This window comes from Cryptomeria japonica, chromosome 10 (assembly GCF_030272615.1).
Source record: "Cryptomeria japonica chromosome 10, Sugi_1.0, whole genome shotgun sequence".
NCBI classification, from domain to species: Eukaryota; Viridiplantae; Streptophyta; class Pinopsida; order Cupressales; family Cupressaceae; genus Cryptomeria; species Cryptomeria japonica.
In genome coordinates, this window is record NC_081414.1 from 902,656,092 (window position 1) to 902,673,258 (window position 17,167).

Sequence of the window (17,167 nt, forward strand, 5' to 3'; positions counted from 1 at the left end):
CCAAGGTCCGAATTTGGAGGTGTAAAGTGAATTTCGGACCTTGAGGGTCGTTTGGCAACTTTTAACTTTGGCTTCTGGGTCCGAAATTGAGCATATGGAATATAACATTTAAGTATAAGTGAGGAGAATCTCTTATACTTTAAATTATATTCCATATATACTTTCAGGATGTTTGAGAGTGGTTTCAGACCTTCAGGAGTTATATTGCAAATTCTAGTTTTTGGAGGTTTCCTCAGTTTTTAGAGTTAGCCAAATTTCAGGATCAGGAAATTCCAGACTTAACCAAATTTCAAGACAGGACAGAAAGGCACAAACTGGGGGGTCCCTGTCCAAGACGGGGATGGGTGTGCTATTCGCACAACAGTACACTAGTACCATATTTATACAAACCATTTAATTAGCCTTCATTTACCCTATCGAGTAAAACATTTTTTTACACGAGTACCATATTCATAGATTCCTTAAAACTCAAGAACTAGACCATTGATACTAGTACCCAATTACTCCCACTCCTCGTACCAATTCTTATCAAACAATTGGATTAATTGGATCAAGATTCATAATAAAAAAAAGTGAGACCAATAGGCATCCAAAAGAGACCCCAATAGTTGTGCAGCTCATATGGCATCACCTGATTGGTTACTTTTTACATTATTAGTATATTTTTTAACAACTATTGATACATTTCCTAACAAATGTTGGTACATTTCCTAACAAAAATTGATATTTTTTGTTTCAAACAATAGGTTTTATTTGTTCAATTTTTGGAACAAAATGTATCAACCCTCACAACAATTGGTACATGCTCAACTACCAGGTCCTTTCCCCTAGTTCTTCATTTTTGTTTCAAACAATAGATTTTATTTGTTCAATTTTTGGAACAAAATGTATCAACAATCCTCACAACAATTGGTACATGCTCAAGTACTAGATCCTTTCCCCGAATTCTTCATGATCGACGGGAGCTCTCATGCTCTCCCTTTGTATATTTTTCTAATCCAACTTACGTCGCGCATACATTGCTCAACACTCCTTTCACTCGCAAGACGTAGATTCATCGCATCCAATTTTCAGGGCAGTCTTTATTTTACATACTTGGAGCCTCGATTTATGTAATTTTTTTTTGTTAAACGTTACTAGTGATGCACATGATATAGTTTTTTGAAAAAAATACTCCGAATATAACTGATTTGTTAAGCTTTGTAATTTTTTAACATTTAGGCAATAGTCACCCCCACAAAGCATACAAGCTCTGGACACGAGGGAATATAATAATCTTGGCTGATTCACCATCGGGTTAGATTCTTGTTTGTCATGTTCCCACCAGCAGAAACGAATGTTCCCCATCGTGTAGCATAGACTGCTTACAGAAATTCATCTTCGAGTTTGTTCAACGCTCTAATTAAGCCATCTCAAAGCAAACTGATGCAGACGACCGTTGCTCTGCCTACCCGGCCCTGCTCCTTTTAAGACTTTGGCCTTAAAGGAAATGTAGTCGAAAGCCACGAACTTTTTCAATCTCAGCGGATGGGGATACAAATCCGCTTTTTAACGGCCAGATGCATATATAATTGTGGTTGCATTTAGAATATCCCTGTAACCTGCATGTAAGAAGCCCTGAAAAAAAGTAGAAATTGAACTTCACATATGCTTTAATGGCACAATCCAGATTAACATTACAGAACCTCAAGCTGACTATAAGTGCCCGTTAAATAACCAGTCTAATAAAAATCAGTTATAACAAGTGCTGTTTCTGACAAGCTAATATGGTTTGAACTGTTCTTCAAAATGCAAGAGGATGTCCTAAACTAACAACTTTCAATCCTTCGAAATGCCGTGACTTATTTTCTCCCAACTGCTTTCTCAAAACTAACCCATATTTCCGTTGATTAAAAAAACTAGTTGTAACATTAAGAAACTTAAAAAGCCCAAGAGTTGCCTTCTGCATAAATTATGATGAATTGTATAATTGTATAACATGATCTATTGTATTTATACCTTACTTCCCATATTAAAATGCTTTTCACTTTCATAAGATAATCAACACAGTTTCTCATTAACGGTACACATCTGAAATTAGCTATTGGCCATGCAAGTTAAACACGGTGGACATACTTTAATTACCTTTGCAATTGGCAAGGTATATTCATCATGCTGCTTGAAGCAGTAAATAATCCATCATTCCAATTATCGTAAAATGAAAAACTGCATCCTCAACAACCCACGCTATGTGACTCTTAAATCTTGGAATTTTATAGTGTAATACTCATGCAAAATTTTATTTTACATGTGCATGCAAACGTCGATAACAAACAAGAGTTCCACACTTCAGAGAAGCTCTCTCAATTCCGCCTTTTCAGTATAATGTCTTTTTCTCTTGACGATCACCTTCTGCGCATAGACTCTCCTTGAGCAAGGAATAGTCATATTCAGGGGCAATGCTTCAGCCGTTCCCACGCTCAAACTCCACTCCATGATAAGCCAAAAAATGATAAACAAATAGTGTATTCTCTGTGGCATTTTCTATGTTGCCAGCCTGGGATTTCACTTTGAAGCCTGCATCGCCCTATATAGAGTCTATATACATTGATGTATTTACTTGGAAAATAATATGAAGTAAGAACCATTAATGTAACAAAAACAATGCTGCCACTAATGTAGAAGCTCGAACCCTGCGCTTTAAAGCTCAAAAGATGGTATCCAAATAAAAGTTTGATCTTCTGCGGTTAAACTCAAGAAGACTACCATACGTGCGATCAGCCACCCCAACAAATAAAGCTTCAGTATCAGGGCTGAATGAAATACCGGCAACCTCCCCAAACAGATCAATTTCTTGGCTCTTATTATAATCCTGCCAGGTATCATATATATGAACAAAATCTGCTGGTTCAGCCATGGCCATAAATCGTCCATCTGATGAAAACCGTATCGACCTTATTGCACCCATACGACCCTTTATGACGGCAAAAGAAGAAGAAAGGTTCCTAACATCCCAGAGCCTACACATTGTATCTTGATTCCCCGTCGCCAATATATGACCATCCGGGTGCCAGGCACCAGCAAACCCATAATCTAAATGGCCTTTGAGAGTTGCAATAGTCTGCAAAAAGAGCAATCCAATTTTGAATGTCCTGCGTGAGAGCTATATGAAAAGCCTACCAAACAATTAAACAAACAGACAAATAAGCATATACAGGAACAAAAAGATTCACTTTTGCCACTAACCCAATTACATCAAACCCATCTATGCCAAGTTCAAAATTGAGTTACCTAACAATGCCCATAATACTAATGAGCTTACTTGATGCATGATAAAAATTACCTTTCCAGTTAGCGAATCTGCGAGCAAACAATCTGTATTATCCCCAAGAACAGCAACAAGTTTACCGTCTGGGCTGATGGCTGTATGCTGGATCGTTCAAGACATGGACAGAAAAAACAATACAGTTAATGTTCATAGACAAAATATGTACACTACTATTAATGTTCCAACTCCCATGGGATATCTCAAGTCTCTGTCTAATACAATATTTATATCAAAAACCTTGAGACTCACATTTATAGACCACGGAAAAGAGAGGCGTGAAAGAACTGTGAATTTTTCAGTATCAAATTCGCGTATAATACAATCATTATTTGCAGTCATCACGCGAGTTGAGCCACTGCAGCAGTCAAGTCCAATCAGAAATAGCAAAATAGGAAGTATAATGTTAGTAACAAACACTCTATTCATATTACCTTGCATTCCTGTAGATCTCCACTGCATTAGTTATAGCATTATCATCGTGAGACACTTTTGTACAGAAGTTCACCCCAGGTTGATCCAAGCGCTGAACATCAAACAGCATTGAATTTTGATAACATCAGAGTAGTAAGGATCAATCCAATTGGTAGCTATGTGAAATTTTGGCATAAAAATGGGAACCTATTTTGAGTCTAATTCATCTTCATAGCATGACTGCACCTAAAACTCACCTTGCATATAAGTTCTCCCTTAAAACCACCAGCAACAACTAAATTGTTCTCAACAGACATTGTACTAATCTGGACTCGTGATAGAGGTTGTGCCGACGATCCAGGATGTTTCTGTCAAAGTAGATACAACTACAATTGTTAACGTACAAGCCAAAGATGTTGGAGTGAACAAACAAACAAAAAAGAACTTCAGTTTAAATCAACGGTTGCATTTGAACACCATTCATATAACAGAACATTGTGAAAACGAATCAAAATTCCGTTTATCAAAACAAAACAGAATATTAAGATTACCTCACTCGGAACAACATGCCCAGCAACATTAAGCACTTCTGTCTCTTTGTTAGTCAATGGTGACCAATGCATGATAGAATAATTCTGCAGGAGGTAAACATCATGCTTTGATGTTGCCCACACTAAACTCCTCAGCTGTTTAATCACACAGAAAACATGCTTTAGTTCATCAGACCAATTCAATTGTAGATTTGAATGTTAAGGCTTCATCCAGCTCACCGGGCTAGTGCAGTTGGGGGTAAAATATCATTGTCATGAAAGGGGCGTACTCAATTTGAGTTTATATAGTTGCAATGAAAATGTTAGTTATGCGACCTGGTAGGCTAGTCACAAGCCAGCTAGAAAGTGAAAAGCTCAACTTTCAAGCAAGATGCTATTCATACTTTGAAACACCACTCTTTAATGAGATAGACTTCCCAACACTGCATTTTAAACTTAAGTAAAGCCTGTCCATTGCATAAGTACAGTAGAAAGTGTAAAGTCCCCCAGGGATAGTTAAGTGATAAGTTTAAAGTACACAAAACACTTTTAATGATAAGCTAGTCAAAATATTTTGTCATATGTCAGAAAATTTTGATGCAGAATTTGGATCTAGATGCTAGAAAAAAAGTTAGCTGAACAAATGAAAATTAGGGGTTAAGTAAATGCCGTAAGTGCCGTAAGTTACTTTTAGCATGTTTTCATTTCTGACTTCGAATCTTTTAGTTCTTTGAAAACAACAACAATATAAATCTATCCTCTAGCCAATCAATACTTTGAGCATCTATACAGTCAACAAAACAACATAAAATTGATTGAAACTATCAGAACCAAATATAAAAGAACCAGAACCTTGATGGTCACACCAGTCAAACAGATAATGAATGCCAACGAACAAAACACCAAAAGCCAGAGCTCAAGTTAATGTCTGGCACATAGTAATAATAATCGGAAAAAGAAACAAAAGAAATCGTGATCAGAAATCAGATCAAAATTTTGATTGATTCCCACAAAACGCTGTGATTCATTGCAAAAATCACCCAGAATGAATTTATCCTGATTTCATCCCAATTTTAATCCCGCTTTATTTTGCATTTTTTGACAATTTTTGCTTAACATGGTGATGTTATCATTAAAAATATAGTTATTTCGCATATTTTTCACTAAGTTTAAGCTAATGTTACGAGGTTCCACAGCTATTTTCAGACAGTCCTTTTGCTCAGAACCAATATACGCTACCTTTCTGATGAATGCAGATTGGCATTTATGAACGACTTTAAACCCTCTTTTTCTGCCATGGCATGTAAATGCACGCATGCATTAAGAGTGTCATACTGCTTTCCTAAGGGAAAATTTCTTTTATCACATAAAAGACATCTATTTTTGGAAACTCAGATTGTGTGGACAGGTTTAGTGAATTCCTAGATTGTATGCATTTGAGTCACATTCAGATACCGTTCAGTATCTAAGCCATTTAACAAGCACATCCAAGGAACTGTTTTAACATCTGTGACAATATCAAATAAAAAAATATAAATATTGTTTTGGAGTGCAATCTAGTAGCATAGGTAAGAAGCATAAAGCTGTCTAGATTTATCCTTACCTCCCTCCCTCATTATCGTTTCCTGATTTCATCCCAATTTAATCCCACACTCTGCTTTTTTCCAATTTTTTGTTTCATTTAAAATAGTTACTTCCCATATTTTTTACTCAGTTTCAACAAATGTTACTAGGTTCCACAGCTATTTTCAGAATCTTTTTGCTCAGAACCAATATACACTATCTTTCTGTTGAATGCAGACTGACATTTGTGAATGACTTTAAACCCTTTTTACCTGCCATGGCATGTAAATGCACGCCTGCATGCATTAGGAGTGTCATACTGCTTTCCTTAAGGAAATTTTCTTTTATCCCATAAAAGACATCTATTTTTGGAAACTTTGATCGTTTGGTTTGGTGAATTCCTGTTTTAGATTGTATGCATTTGGGTCATATCCAGATATCGTTTGGTATCTAAGCAATTTAACAAGCAAATCCAACTAACTGTTTAAAATCTGTCAGTATCAAATAGAAAAATATAAATAGTGTTTTGGAGGTGCATCTAGTAGAGCATAGGTAGGAAGCATAAGGCTGTCTACATTAATCCTTACCTCCCTCCCTTGTTATCGTTTTGCACAAATTGAAAACTAGAGTAAGTTTGCTTTGTGAGCCATGCACTCTCCATATAATGGGTTGAAGTCCCATTGTAATCACATAACTTGTACAACGTTGAGCTGGCTTCTCCTTTGGCTTCTATACCCATTTGGCCTTTCATTCAAATGTTGGCCTATCCTTCCTCATACGTTACCTTGTAGTAATGTACTATGCATTTTGCAATGCAATCAACAATCTGAAAATTAATTTAAAAGAAAAAGCATATTCAAAAATTCACGGTGTAAACTTTCATTTCCCTTCACTCTCCCCATCTACATGCAATTATACTGCCTTTAAATAGGGAAAAAAGGCAGGTGTTTCTATTTTTTGGATTCCAAATTACATCCTGAATTTATTTGTTTTTTTTATTTTTATAAAAATTAATTGTTGGCATGAAGAGATGAGCTTAGATCCTTCACAAAGAAAGACTCGTATTTACCAATATGCACATCCTGCACACGACCATGCATAACACAGGAACCATGTAGAAAATCAATACAATAAAGAAAAAGAAACTCCTCTAGGAAACCCAACCTATAAGCAGCCAAAATCACTTCATGCTGTGAGTACGGCGACAAACACCCAAGATGCATACGGATACCAATCTTGCAGAAGGCCGTGTTTCAAAGACAAACGGCAATTCAGAAATCCACTCAACGATGAAGTTAGCAAATTCTAGTCCCAGCTACTAAAATCATATAGAGTTTATGGCCGCATGAAACACACTCTTCATCAATGCCTATATAAATTGTTATTTGGGTAGTTCCAAACATAGATCACTCAGAACTCCTTTGATTATCCAACTCTAATCTTCTAATTGCTGCATAGTTTTAAATCATTTTATTCCCCTTGAAAAATTTATGTAGTATGCATCCAATATTATTTGCATCCACCATTAATAACCTGACAAAGTTTATTCTGATAATGATAGAAATTATGGAGTCTTTAAAACATAATTCTTGTTTTTTTTACCAGTGGAAAAAGAATGATGAAATCCACACAAGTCTGTTTACCAGAATATGCATGATGTCCAAGTCTGTTGACAAAAGATACATGCATCATGCAAAAAGAAACAGTAACATAATAAAAAAGAATCTTTATCTGTTTTATACATAGGGTATAAAAAGAGAATAGTTGCACACATAATATCTTGAGTTACCCTACAAAGTTACCAGACCAACGAATGTTGGGCTGCAATTACCAGAGTTCATAACAACAAATATGTATAAATACAAATTAAACTAGATTTAATCGGGAGGAAAGAAGAATGGGTAACAAATTTAAAAGCTTCACAACAGAAAAATGATGGTCCATAGTCTAAACCTTTAAAGAAATCTTTTCTTCAGAATCATATCAAATATTAACAAGGCAGAATTCATATACAAGAACTTCTACAGGACTCGAATTACAATAATGACCAACCAGCACTAAAAAGCACATTCAATTATCATTTATAATAAGGTTATTCCTAGATGAGAATTCTGCACATGATTCAGAGCTGCAACTAAGAAATCTATAAAAATAAGTTGCTAATAAATACTTCTCCACACAGAAGTTGCACATAATAAAACATATGCCAAGAAAGACGCAAGAAGTTTATATTCTGTCCTCTAAATGTCACCTCCTAAATATGGGTTTAGTAGTCTTGATACTGAAGTTGTCTAAAAATGGAAACAATTTCCTAGCATACCATGAATGCAGATATGGATGAAGCCTCAAGCCAGCTTTTCAGTAGATACTTCCGCCGTGGTATAATATGTGGCAACTTGCAAACATGGAAATAAAGGTCAAGTTCTCAAGGTGCATTCGCCTAAGATGTCACAAAGAGGATATGTCAAACATACACCACTTCTCAGTGGGTCAAGATGAAAAAAGATACACATCCTCTATTCCATATATCAACATCCTATCATCATTTAAGTAAAATCAATATTATCTTTTACCATGTTACCATTATGACAAACACAATACTAACATCTACATCCGACCATCAGCAAATTAAAAACTTACTGCATATCATACACTGTTTCTAGAGGGAGCAATCCAGAGAACGGGATCACACAAATAGTATGTGTGACATCTTTTATCAGTTAAGCCCTCCAGCAAATATATCTGGCCCTGGTTAAATTAAAATAATAGCATGCTAAAATTACTGTCGGCATTAATTTTATACTCTTTAACAATTTAAGTATCATTCGCACTAGAGAGAGAGAGAGACCATAAAGCTCTCTAAGCTTTTGTATCCCTCTAATTAACTTCTAATATTTAATAATGAACACAAATATGGAACAGAACGAAGCCCATAAACCTTTCACAATCTGTAAAAAATCTATACCATAAAGCCACTTTGCTCTTGGATTTGTATAAGCAACTACCATCAGTTCTGGATCATTCAAGAAGCCTGTCCTCAAAAAGGTAAAGCTAGTTAAATAAAATTGAGGCACATACCTCATTGAATAGTGAAATTCTAGTACGACAAATTAGAACATCTATCTAAATCCAAAATAGACACCTCCACAGAGTTTAGAACTAGTACGTCTCTAAACTAAGAGTAGAATAACCCACAGCTAGGAGCATATTCCAAATCAACAGCTACTTCACAGATATTAATTTAACCTTCAAATCAGACGGACCAAACAAGCATGCTACATTAAAACCACTAACAATCCAAGTACAGAGAGGTGTAGGATGTTTTATTACCTCTCTAGAGCCCCTTTATAAAGCGGCCCCTTGATGAAACCCTGAATTTTCTGACCTATCGCAAATAAACAGAAGACTATTTGCATAACCTGCAAAACTATCAATCTAATGTTGTATGTCGATCAAATGTAAAAAATGCAATAGTGTTAATTATCATGGCATACTTTAACAAATGAAGCTGAATGATATGACAAATAATCTATTATATTAAATTAATCTTATGAAAACCACTCAAAATTGAACAATGGCCATGTACAGTGTACCTTTTTCATATGCAATGAGTCCTTTTTTTAGTACAAAAGGTTCAAAACAAAATTTACGATTTTAGCGAAGTCAGCCTTTTACTATGATCTGCATTAAAATTTACTCCATAAAAATCAACCAAAAAAAAACGACTACAGCTGCATTACACTAATCCTCTCAATACACTGAAAACTCTAACTTCATATGGTCCTCATTACTCCTCAATGCAATTTTATCTAACCTATACAAAAGCTTCTCAATGCACACTATGTATCTATTGTAATGTTTCTCAATGAAATTCTCTTAACATATAGAGTGAAGACCCTAAATTACAGTTCAACTCTATAGAACCAATTCACATTTCAAGAATTATCACAATATGCATCACGTTCATCAAAGATTCACAGCTAACCTCATCAGATATGGATCATAAAACTTATGACTAACTCATCATGCATATCCACAAGATTCTGCAAGGGCACCCACCCAACGAATTAAGTTATAGCCTGCAAAATTATCACTGCATATAGAGGGAGTATCAACAATTTAATGGTCACCTTACAAGACATCATACAAAGTTGCAGCTACACAAAGTAATAATCGTGTTTAAACATTCCTTACAGGAAATAAATTTTAGGGAACACATTGGGTATTTGTGGCAACAGAACTTAAATTACTCAAAATTATTAGGTTATGACTTGCAAAATTATTGTTGCATGCAGACCACAGATAAATATTTTAAGGGCTATCTTACGATGCAGTCTATCAAGACCATTTACATATATCAACAATTTAAGATAATCTTACAATACAAGCGATTATTCAAAAGGATATCAACTTAATGGGGAATATTAATTAGGTAATTGCAACACCGGAAGCTTGCAATTGCTTAATAATTATGATCAGATGACGTATTTACCTCCTTTATAAAGTAATAAGAAGGTACTTGTTAATAGATCCTTCTTTTCTAATTAAAATAACCATATGTTGTTAAATTTAATGCAGCTTCACACCAACTACTACATCAAGCAGTAATTTCTCTTTTTTAGCTATTACATTACAAATTTACAACCCAAGATTTCTTGGTTAAGCTCAAATAATTACAAAGGTCCAACTTATCAGTTTTGTTATGATTATAAACAGGATTTGGTACAATAACAAGACTCAAAAAAAAAAGATTGGAATCTTGACCTGCACAAATTCAAATAATTACAAGCTTCCGATAATTTCAAGGGCCTGACTTACCAGTTTGTTGTGATTATGTACAATCAAATAATTACAAAGGTCTGATAGTTTCAGGGGTGTAACTTACCAGTTTTGTTCTGGTTATGAACAGGATTCAGTACAATTACAATACTCATAAAAAAGATTGGATTCTTGACCTGCACAAAGAAAATGTACTTAAAACACTCAAAGCGTTAAGAAGTAGCTAAATATCATCCGTTACTTTGGGTGAATTATTTATTAACGAAAACAAGAGCATGTGTAACCTCCTGTTAAGATTCACGCAATGGAAGCCATTTTCACGATCTTAAAAATAATCTTTATAAACCATGTGTGCTTCGTCGTGTCCAAGGGAAAATTATTACATTGAACATACTATGAATCTTTTGAAGAGGGCTTATAGTTACACAAAGTTAAATATTAGTTGTTAGAGGTCTAGAAACCAGAAGATGTATTAACAATTTGTATCATCCGATTTAAATTTTCCTATCATATAAACAGTAGTGCGCAAAGAAAACTATTACCACTTAGCAGACAATGATTATAAGTCTTTTGATGTGAATGTATGCGTGTGACATATAAATGAAACCAGATTTTCATCTGACTACCAAGTTAGATGATATTTGTTAGAAGAGTATGCAATTCAAAAGGTACAAGTTAAAACTTAGGTTATTTGATTTTAGATTTTCCACTCAGATGGTCGACAGGAACACAAGCACATGATCACGATATGCATCGCAAAGAAAAGAGAATCTCTATAATCAAGCAAAGATAGACTATACATTTCAAAAAGCTGATGTAATGCTTTACCTGAAAATGGACAATGGTGGGCTTCACTGATCTTGTATTGTGGCGGAAACCATAAAAATTGCTACCCTTTTCAGAATGCTTACACTCCTTTGAAAGCAGAAAACGAGAAGTGCGATCAAAAATAGATTTGAGAATAAATATTACTAGTCCTACATGAAAGACCACCAAGTAAATGCAGCATATCACAGAAACTATAGCAAATTTTTTGCGTAGTCAAATACTAGTAAACAATGACTGTCCTTAAATACTAGGAAACAATGACTGTCCAATGCCAGAAAATATATGTATATACCTTATTTAGATCATGGCAGGGTCGAGGAAGACTCTCGAAGTTCTTGTACTGTTTCAATCGTGTTTCTCGATACTTTGCCCTTGCATAGTTCAACCTATCCCATGGAATACCTTGAATATCTTTTCCCCTTCTGGCTTGAACGACTGTTGTGTCTGGTGAACTGTTACTCTGCACATAAATATTGCAAACCCATATGCAAAAACATCAAAAACAAATCAAAGATAACATCATAAACCTTGGATTGATATTTGCAGCTAAAATCAAATGCTTAGAAAACTAACAAATTTTTAAAAAAGCAAAAGTTGAGAAACCTTATATGAATTTATTTAGCAGACATGGAGACAACACAGTATAAAAAGCACTTACTCCATCAAACTCATCATCAATGTCCGCGTCCACATCACCCCTGCGCCTGGTGTGAAGATCATCTTCAACATTGTCATCAAAATCAGCCATTTCATAATCAGCTATCATGTAATCAAGGTCATCATGCTGAAATTGTGCCATCTTGCACTACTTTAGAAAAGTCCTGAAGCATTCAATACATGAGGTCACATAGTAATAGGTCAGATAACCATGACTAAATCTCATCTCTCATACATACTAGATATCGTGTTCATTATATAGTTAATATTTTCCAAGCACTCGCTTTTAAAAATTTAACCCAAATGATGGGTCCAACAGGTAGACCCGGAACGTCAGAAATTAAAAACAAAACACATGCAGATCCAAAGCTCTTATAACAAAACAATGTCTCTGTGAACAAACCAGTCTCTAAAACAATATAATCCATTCTATTTCCATGGTTTAGTAAAGACTTGACACTTAGTGTCTCCCATTTACAGACTAGGATACTTCGTCACTCGCCTAATTGTCTCTTTGCAAGATGGGTGAATTGTTCTTCCAGACATGACTTTCAAAAACTTTGCATTTGTAGGCTAGGTCAAAAACTTTGCATTTGTAAGCTAGGGGGTAAGCTAGGGGTAGTGTACCACTTATTTCCTTTGCACCTAAGCAATCTTAAGTGTTCATTATTCTTCGAATTCTCGTTTACTAGGGGGTTCCTTATTTGACTGGGACAATTTACTAATTAGCAACTTGGTAGTTTTTGAGAGTAGATCTGTAGATTGTACTTTCAACACTCCTATCAAGGACCTCACATTTGCAAGCCAGGGTTATCCACGTCCCGTCTACTTGTCCATTTCCGGTCTAATACGTAGATTGAAATTCCAATACCCCCTTCAAGAACTTCCTATTTGCAAGCTAGAGCGCTCTATAACTTACCTACTTTGCCTCTTCCCATTCCAAGGTGTTGGATTGTTTTCCTACCAGCCGTCAAAAATGTTTGATCGGTAATCCTAGCCTAAGTGAGATTGCACTATAACTTTGTTAAATTGTCACTTTGAGCTTGGATGCATAGAAAGCTTTACGAACTCCCACTTGCCGACCAGATTGATCTTACCACTAATCGACTTGCCCATTTGCAGTCTAATGTGTTGTGTTTTTCTGACACGATCATTATCAGGGCTCCTCGTCCGACTGGGGTGCTCTCCCAACACATTCCTAGTCTCAGGTGCTCTACCAGCACATTCCTAGTCTCAGGTGCTCTACCACCTATCTAAATGCTCCTTGGACTCAATTTGATCTGATGTGTATATTCTTCTTCGTACAACCCCTTGAGGACCTAAGATTTGCAACCAGGGTGCTCAATAGTTTTATCTCTTTGTCCCTTCAAAGTCCGCTGTGTTGATTGTTCTCCGGACACTGCTCCCATATTGCTTACTTGTGCGAGACTCCTAATCTGACTCTAATAACATGATTCTTTTTTTGCCACTAACAGTTTATAAGCATCGAACTTAGGACCACCCAATTGCGCAGTGGGATGCTTTAATCAATCGCTTAACAAACTAAGTGTGAATTTATCTTTTCTAAAATCCGTGCAAAGATAAGTAAATAAATTCCAGGGTACTACAGAACCCTTCATCTAACCACATATACCACTGATCCCCCACAGAACTATAAAAATGGAGAATTTCGAACCTGCAAATAATAATATAAGATCTTCTCAAAGCCAGAAGAAGATTGAAAGCATATAGACCACCTCTCAAAACTCAACCAGTCACTTCACAAATAATGTGCAGATTTATCTTTTCTAATCTCCATCCAAACATAAGTAAAATAACAACTCTCGTTACTACAGAACCCTACACGTAACCACGTATACCAAGAATCCCACACATAACCATGAAAAATGGAGAATTTCGACCCTGCACTTAACAATATGATATCTTCTCAAAGCCAGGAGATTGAGAGTGTATAGAACACCTCTAAAATTCAATCACGGCTACCCTCAGAATGTTCCGTGCCATTTTACTACAACGTCCCAGATATAGCTAAAACCAGACGAACTCATACAGACATAACATTCAAATCCACACAAAAACTACAATCAAACCCTACAGAAAACACAGTCCATCAAAAAATACTTCAAAAACAGCATGACAGCACAAATCAAACTTCCTTAATCCAAATGAAAAATTCAATGAGCAGACATCAAAGTAGTTGAATGATCTAAAAACACTTACCTCAATCAAATCCTCCGTCGAAATCCCCAAACCAAATTTCACACTGCACTTCACACTCTCAGATCCTTCCTTACAACCAGCACGCAATTCTTCTCAAAACAAATGGTGAAACGAAATTACAGAGCAATAGAATGCTGAGGGGGAATACCCACTAGACTGGACACTCAAAACGCCCAGAATGTTCTCCCTTTCCGTGACTTTATAGCCAACACCACCGCCACATGTAAAACTTTTTCCCCAAATTTTCTACCGCGGGACCCTTTGCCCACCTCTAACCACGGATAGGATTTAAGCTGTCAGCCCTTCATTTGGCGTAGCGGAGAGAAAAATTAAACAAAATTCTCTCTTTTTCGCTCTCTGGTAGGACGCCAAATTTGGTTCCTTGTGGACACCGTCGATTTGTGCGAAGAACTCGCTAAAATTTGTCGAATTTTTAAGGGTTTTTAAACCTGCAGTGCGGTATTTTACTTATTTTGCTGGAGTTTTGCGCAACTTGTCGTTTGCAAAATAGGAAAGCCACGTTGCAGTAGTCGGGTAGATGTGGACCCCGCTTATGTGTGCAACCGGCGCGCGTCGGTCATCTTGTTACTGCAGAGGGGCATGTGTGGATTTGCTGGTCTGTATGTACCGAGGCACCGGCGTTCGCCTGTCACCGGCTTGAAGGAGGAAGAAGATTCTGGAATTGTTCATCTTCGACTTTAGTGTTAAGTTTCTTGTTGTGATGTGACAGCTTTGTTGTTTTTATTATTATTAGTATTACCACTTGCCAATTATTGGGATATTGAGTTTTATTATTAGTACTTGCCAATACTCTCGTAATCAATTCTATGTTAAAAGTTTAGGTTAATAATAAAAAATATATTTATTGTAAAATAAATTATCAATTATAGATTGTATTATTGCAATTGTTTCTACATTAGACTTTGGTTAAAAAAATTTATATCAGATCACACTCCATGATCTATCACTAGGATGATAAAGAAAGCACATGGAGAATTATTGCAGTTGCTTCTAGATTAGATTGTGTTGAAGAATTTTTGCACCAACGTTTCGGATCACACTTTGTGGTCCATTATCTCCTTGTGATCTCTTTATCATCTTAATGATGGATCATTAATTGTGATCCAAAATATTGATGCAAAAAATTTTAATACGGACTAATCTTGTGGAAACTTGATATCATTAATTATAGATTGGGTGTAGAATTGAGATTCGAATTATAGTATTTTATTTCAAGTATATAACAAGTAAGATTGTACATAAATAAAATTAGAAGGATAGGAATTATATCAATTTAATTAATATAAGGATAGGAACTATATCGATTCTTTCAATTTTGCTTTTTCAATAATGACATGTAATATGACATTATTCATGAGGAAAGAATACTCTCCTTAACATTACATGTGTAATGTTGTTTACCTACTATGTGTGGTAGTAATATATTTACTTTTTAATTTTTCAACAATGTAGTCAATCTTATGATAGTGGTTGAAAACACAAACAAAGAAGTACTTGCTTTTGTAGTTTTCAGTTAGTGGTTGAAAACACAAACTCAAAAGAGTACTTGTTTTTGTAGTATTCAATCTTATGGTAGTGGTTGAAAACACAAAATTGGGAGTACTTGCCTTTGTAGTATATTTTTTTTGATTGAACAAAGTTAATTACAAGAAAATAATAGTGTTTTACATGGAACTGCAATAAAAGGAAAAAATGAAGAGTTGCATAAAACCATTACATATCAATAGCTAACCAGTTGTATAATTATCCATGACAACAATAGAACCAGTTGTATAAATATACATAACAACAATAGAAACATATGTAGAGACTAAGTTCCACCAAAAAAGAGGATACACTATCTAAACCAAAGCCTAAAATTGAAACTTGAAGAGCTTTTGAAGTTGTCTCGAGCATCTAACATCACTTTCATTCAAATGCTAAAATTGATATTTGATTTCATCCAACTGCTTGTTGAAGTGAGTCTCCTTCTTTAGCTGAGAAGATAAAAAAGCAAGTTGTAACATGATGTCACAGTAAAATTGTAGCATTTCTATTTCTTGATGAAAAATATGGTTAGAAAAAATAGTTAAAAATCTACTTTTCAAATATCCATCAAGATAATTTGTCTCATAGAATCAACAATAATATTGTATGCATTTGTAACTCAACACTCAAGACAACTTCTTTCTAAATCTCAAAACATGATAAAAAAAATAGCAGGAAATGCACAAAAATTGTAGTCCATTTTTTCTTGGCCCAAGAACATCTCCAAAAAATATGTTTTTTGCTTTCAAGGTGTTGGCAAAAAGGACACTTAGTTGGAGTAATATTTAAAAATTTCACTCTATCACTAGGGAAAAGTTTAAAGTGCAAGATTTTTCATGAGAAAATTTGAGCATTAGCTCCAGCTTTAGATCTCCAAATTTAAGCACTTAAGTTTCTCCACTTTTTCTCTTTAAAATCGAAGCCCCATTTGGCATTAAGTCTTGGATTTAGTTTCATGTTTGGAAGGAGCCTCAAGTAGATCTTCTTCAAAGGAAAATAGAAAAAGGGGATTTCCCCAAGCCAAAGCCAATCTTTGAAAATATTGCATTAAAGAGGAGTACAAATTTTCATAAGAAGATCCATAAGCACCAAAGATTTCACAAATATAAGAAAGCCTTTGGATTTATTATTTAACTTGAAAGAGTTTAAGGAACTATGTCAGTCAACCCAATCAAGTGATTTAAAGTCTCAAACATCACTAAACTATTGTGCACCTCGCTTGAATAAATAATGAGCCTATTTGGGAAAGCTAACAACAAGTGGTTGTCCATGATATTGAACTAACATGTTCCACCAAATAGAAGAGGAGGTGAAACTAAATCTA

General features: G+C 35.2%; 1 protein-coding gene across 9 annotated transcripts; it reads right to left on the bottom strand.

The window, feature by feature from the left end:
- Positions 1 to 2,112: 2,112 nt before the first annotated feature.
- On the bottom strand, positions 2,113 to 14,699 carry LOC131032023 (uncharacterized WD repeat-containing protein C2A9.03). 9 transcript variants are annotated; one of them, XM_057962916.2, is made up of 11 exons: positions 9,405 to 11,412; positions 9,142 to 9,230; positions 8,777 to 8,842; positions 8,464 to 8,559; positions 8,132 to 8,206; positions 4,270 to 4,404; positions 3,976 to 4,086; positions 3,739 to 3,830; positions 3,557 to 3,662; positions 3,323 to 3,409; positions 2,113 to 3,100 (listed from the first exon to the last, which is right to left on the bottom strand). In XM_057962916.2, exons 3-11 carry the CDS (start codon positions 8,777 to 8,779, stop codon positions 2,687 to 2,689), a joined length of 1,119 nt encoding a protein of 372 aa, XP_057818899.2. In that variant the 5' UTR covers positions 8,780 to 8,842; positions 9,142 to 9,230; positions 9,405 to 11,412; the 3' UTR covers positions 2,113 to 2,686. The 9 variants fall into 9 exon arrangements, with proteins under 9 accessions (XP_057818899.2, XP_057818893.2, XP_059069300.1 ...); XM_057962910.2 differs by lacking the exons at positions 8,132 to 8,206; positions 8,464 to 8,559; positions 8,777 to 8,842; positions 9,142 to 9,230; positions 9,405 to 11,412 and adding exons at positions 11,419 to 11,505; positions 11,711 to 11,878; positions 12,077 to 12,239; positions 14,296 to 14,699; XM_059213317.1 differs by having other exon boundaries at positions 8,777 to 9,492; positions 9,797 to 11,412.
- Positions 14,700 to 17,167: the final 2,468 nt, after the last annotated feature.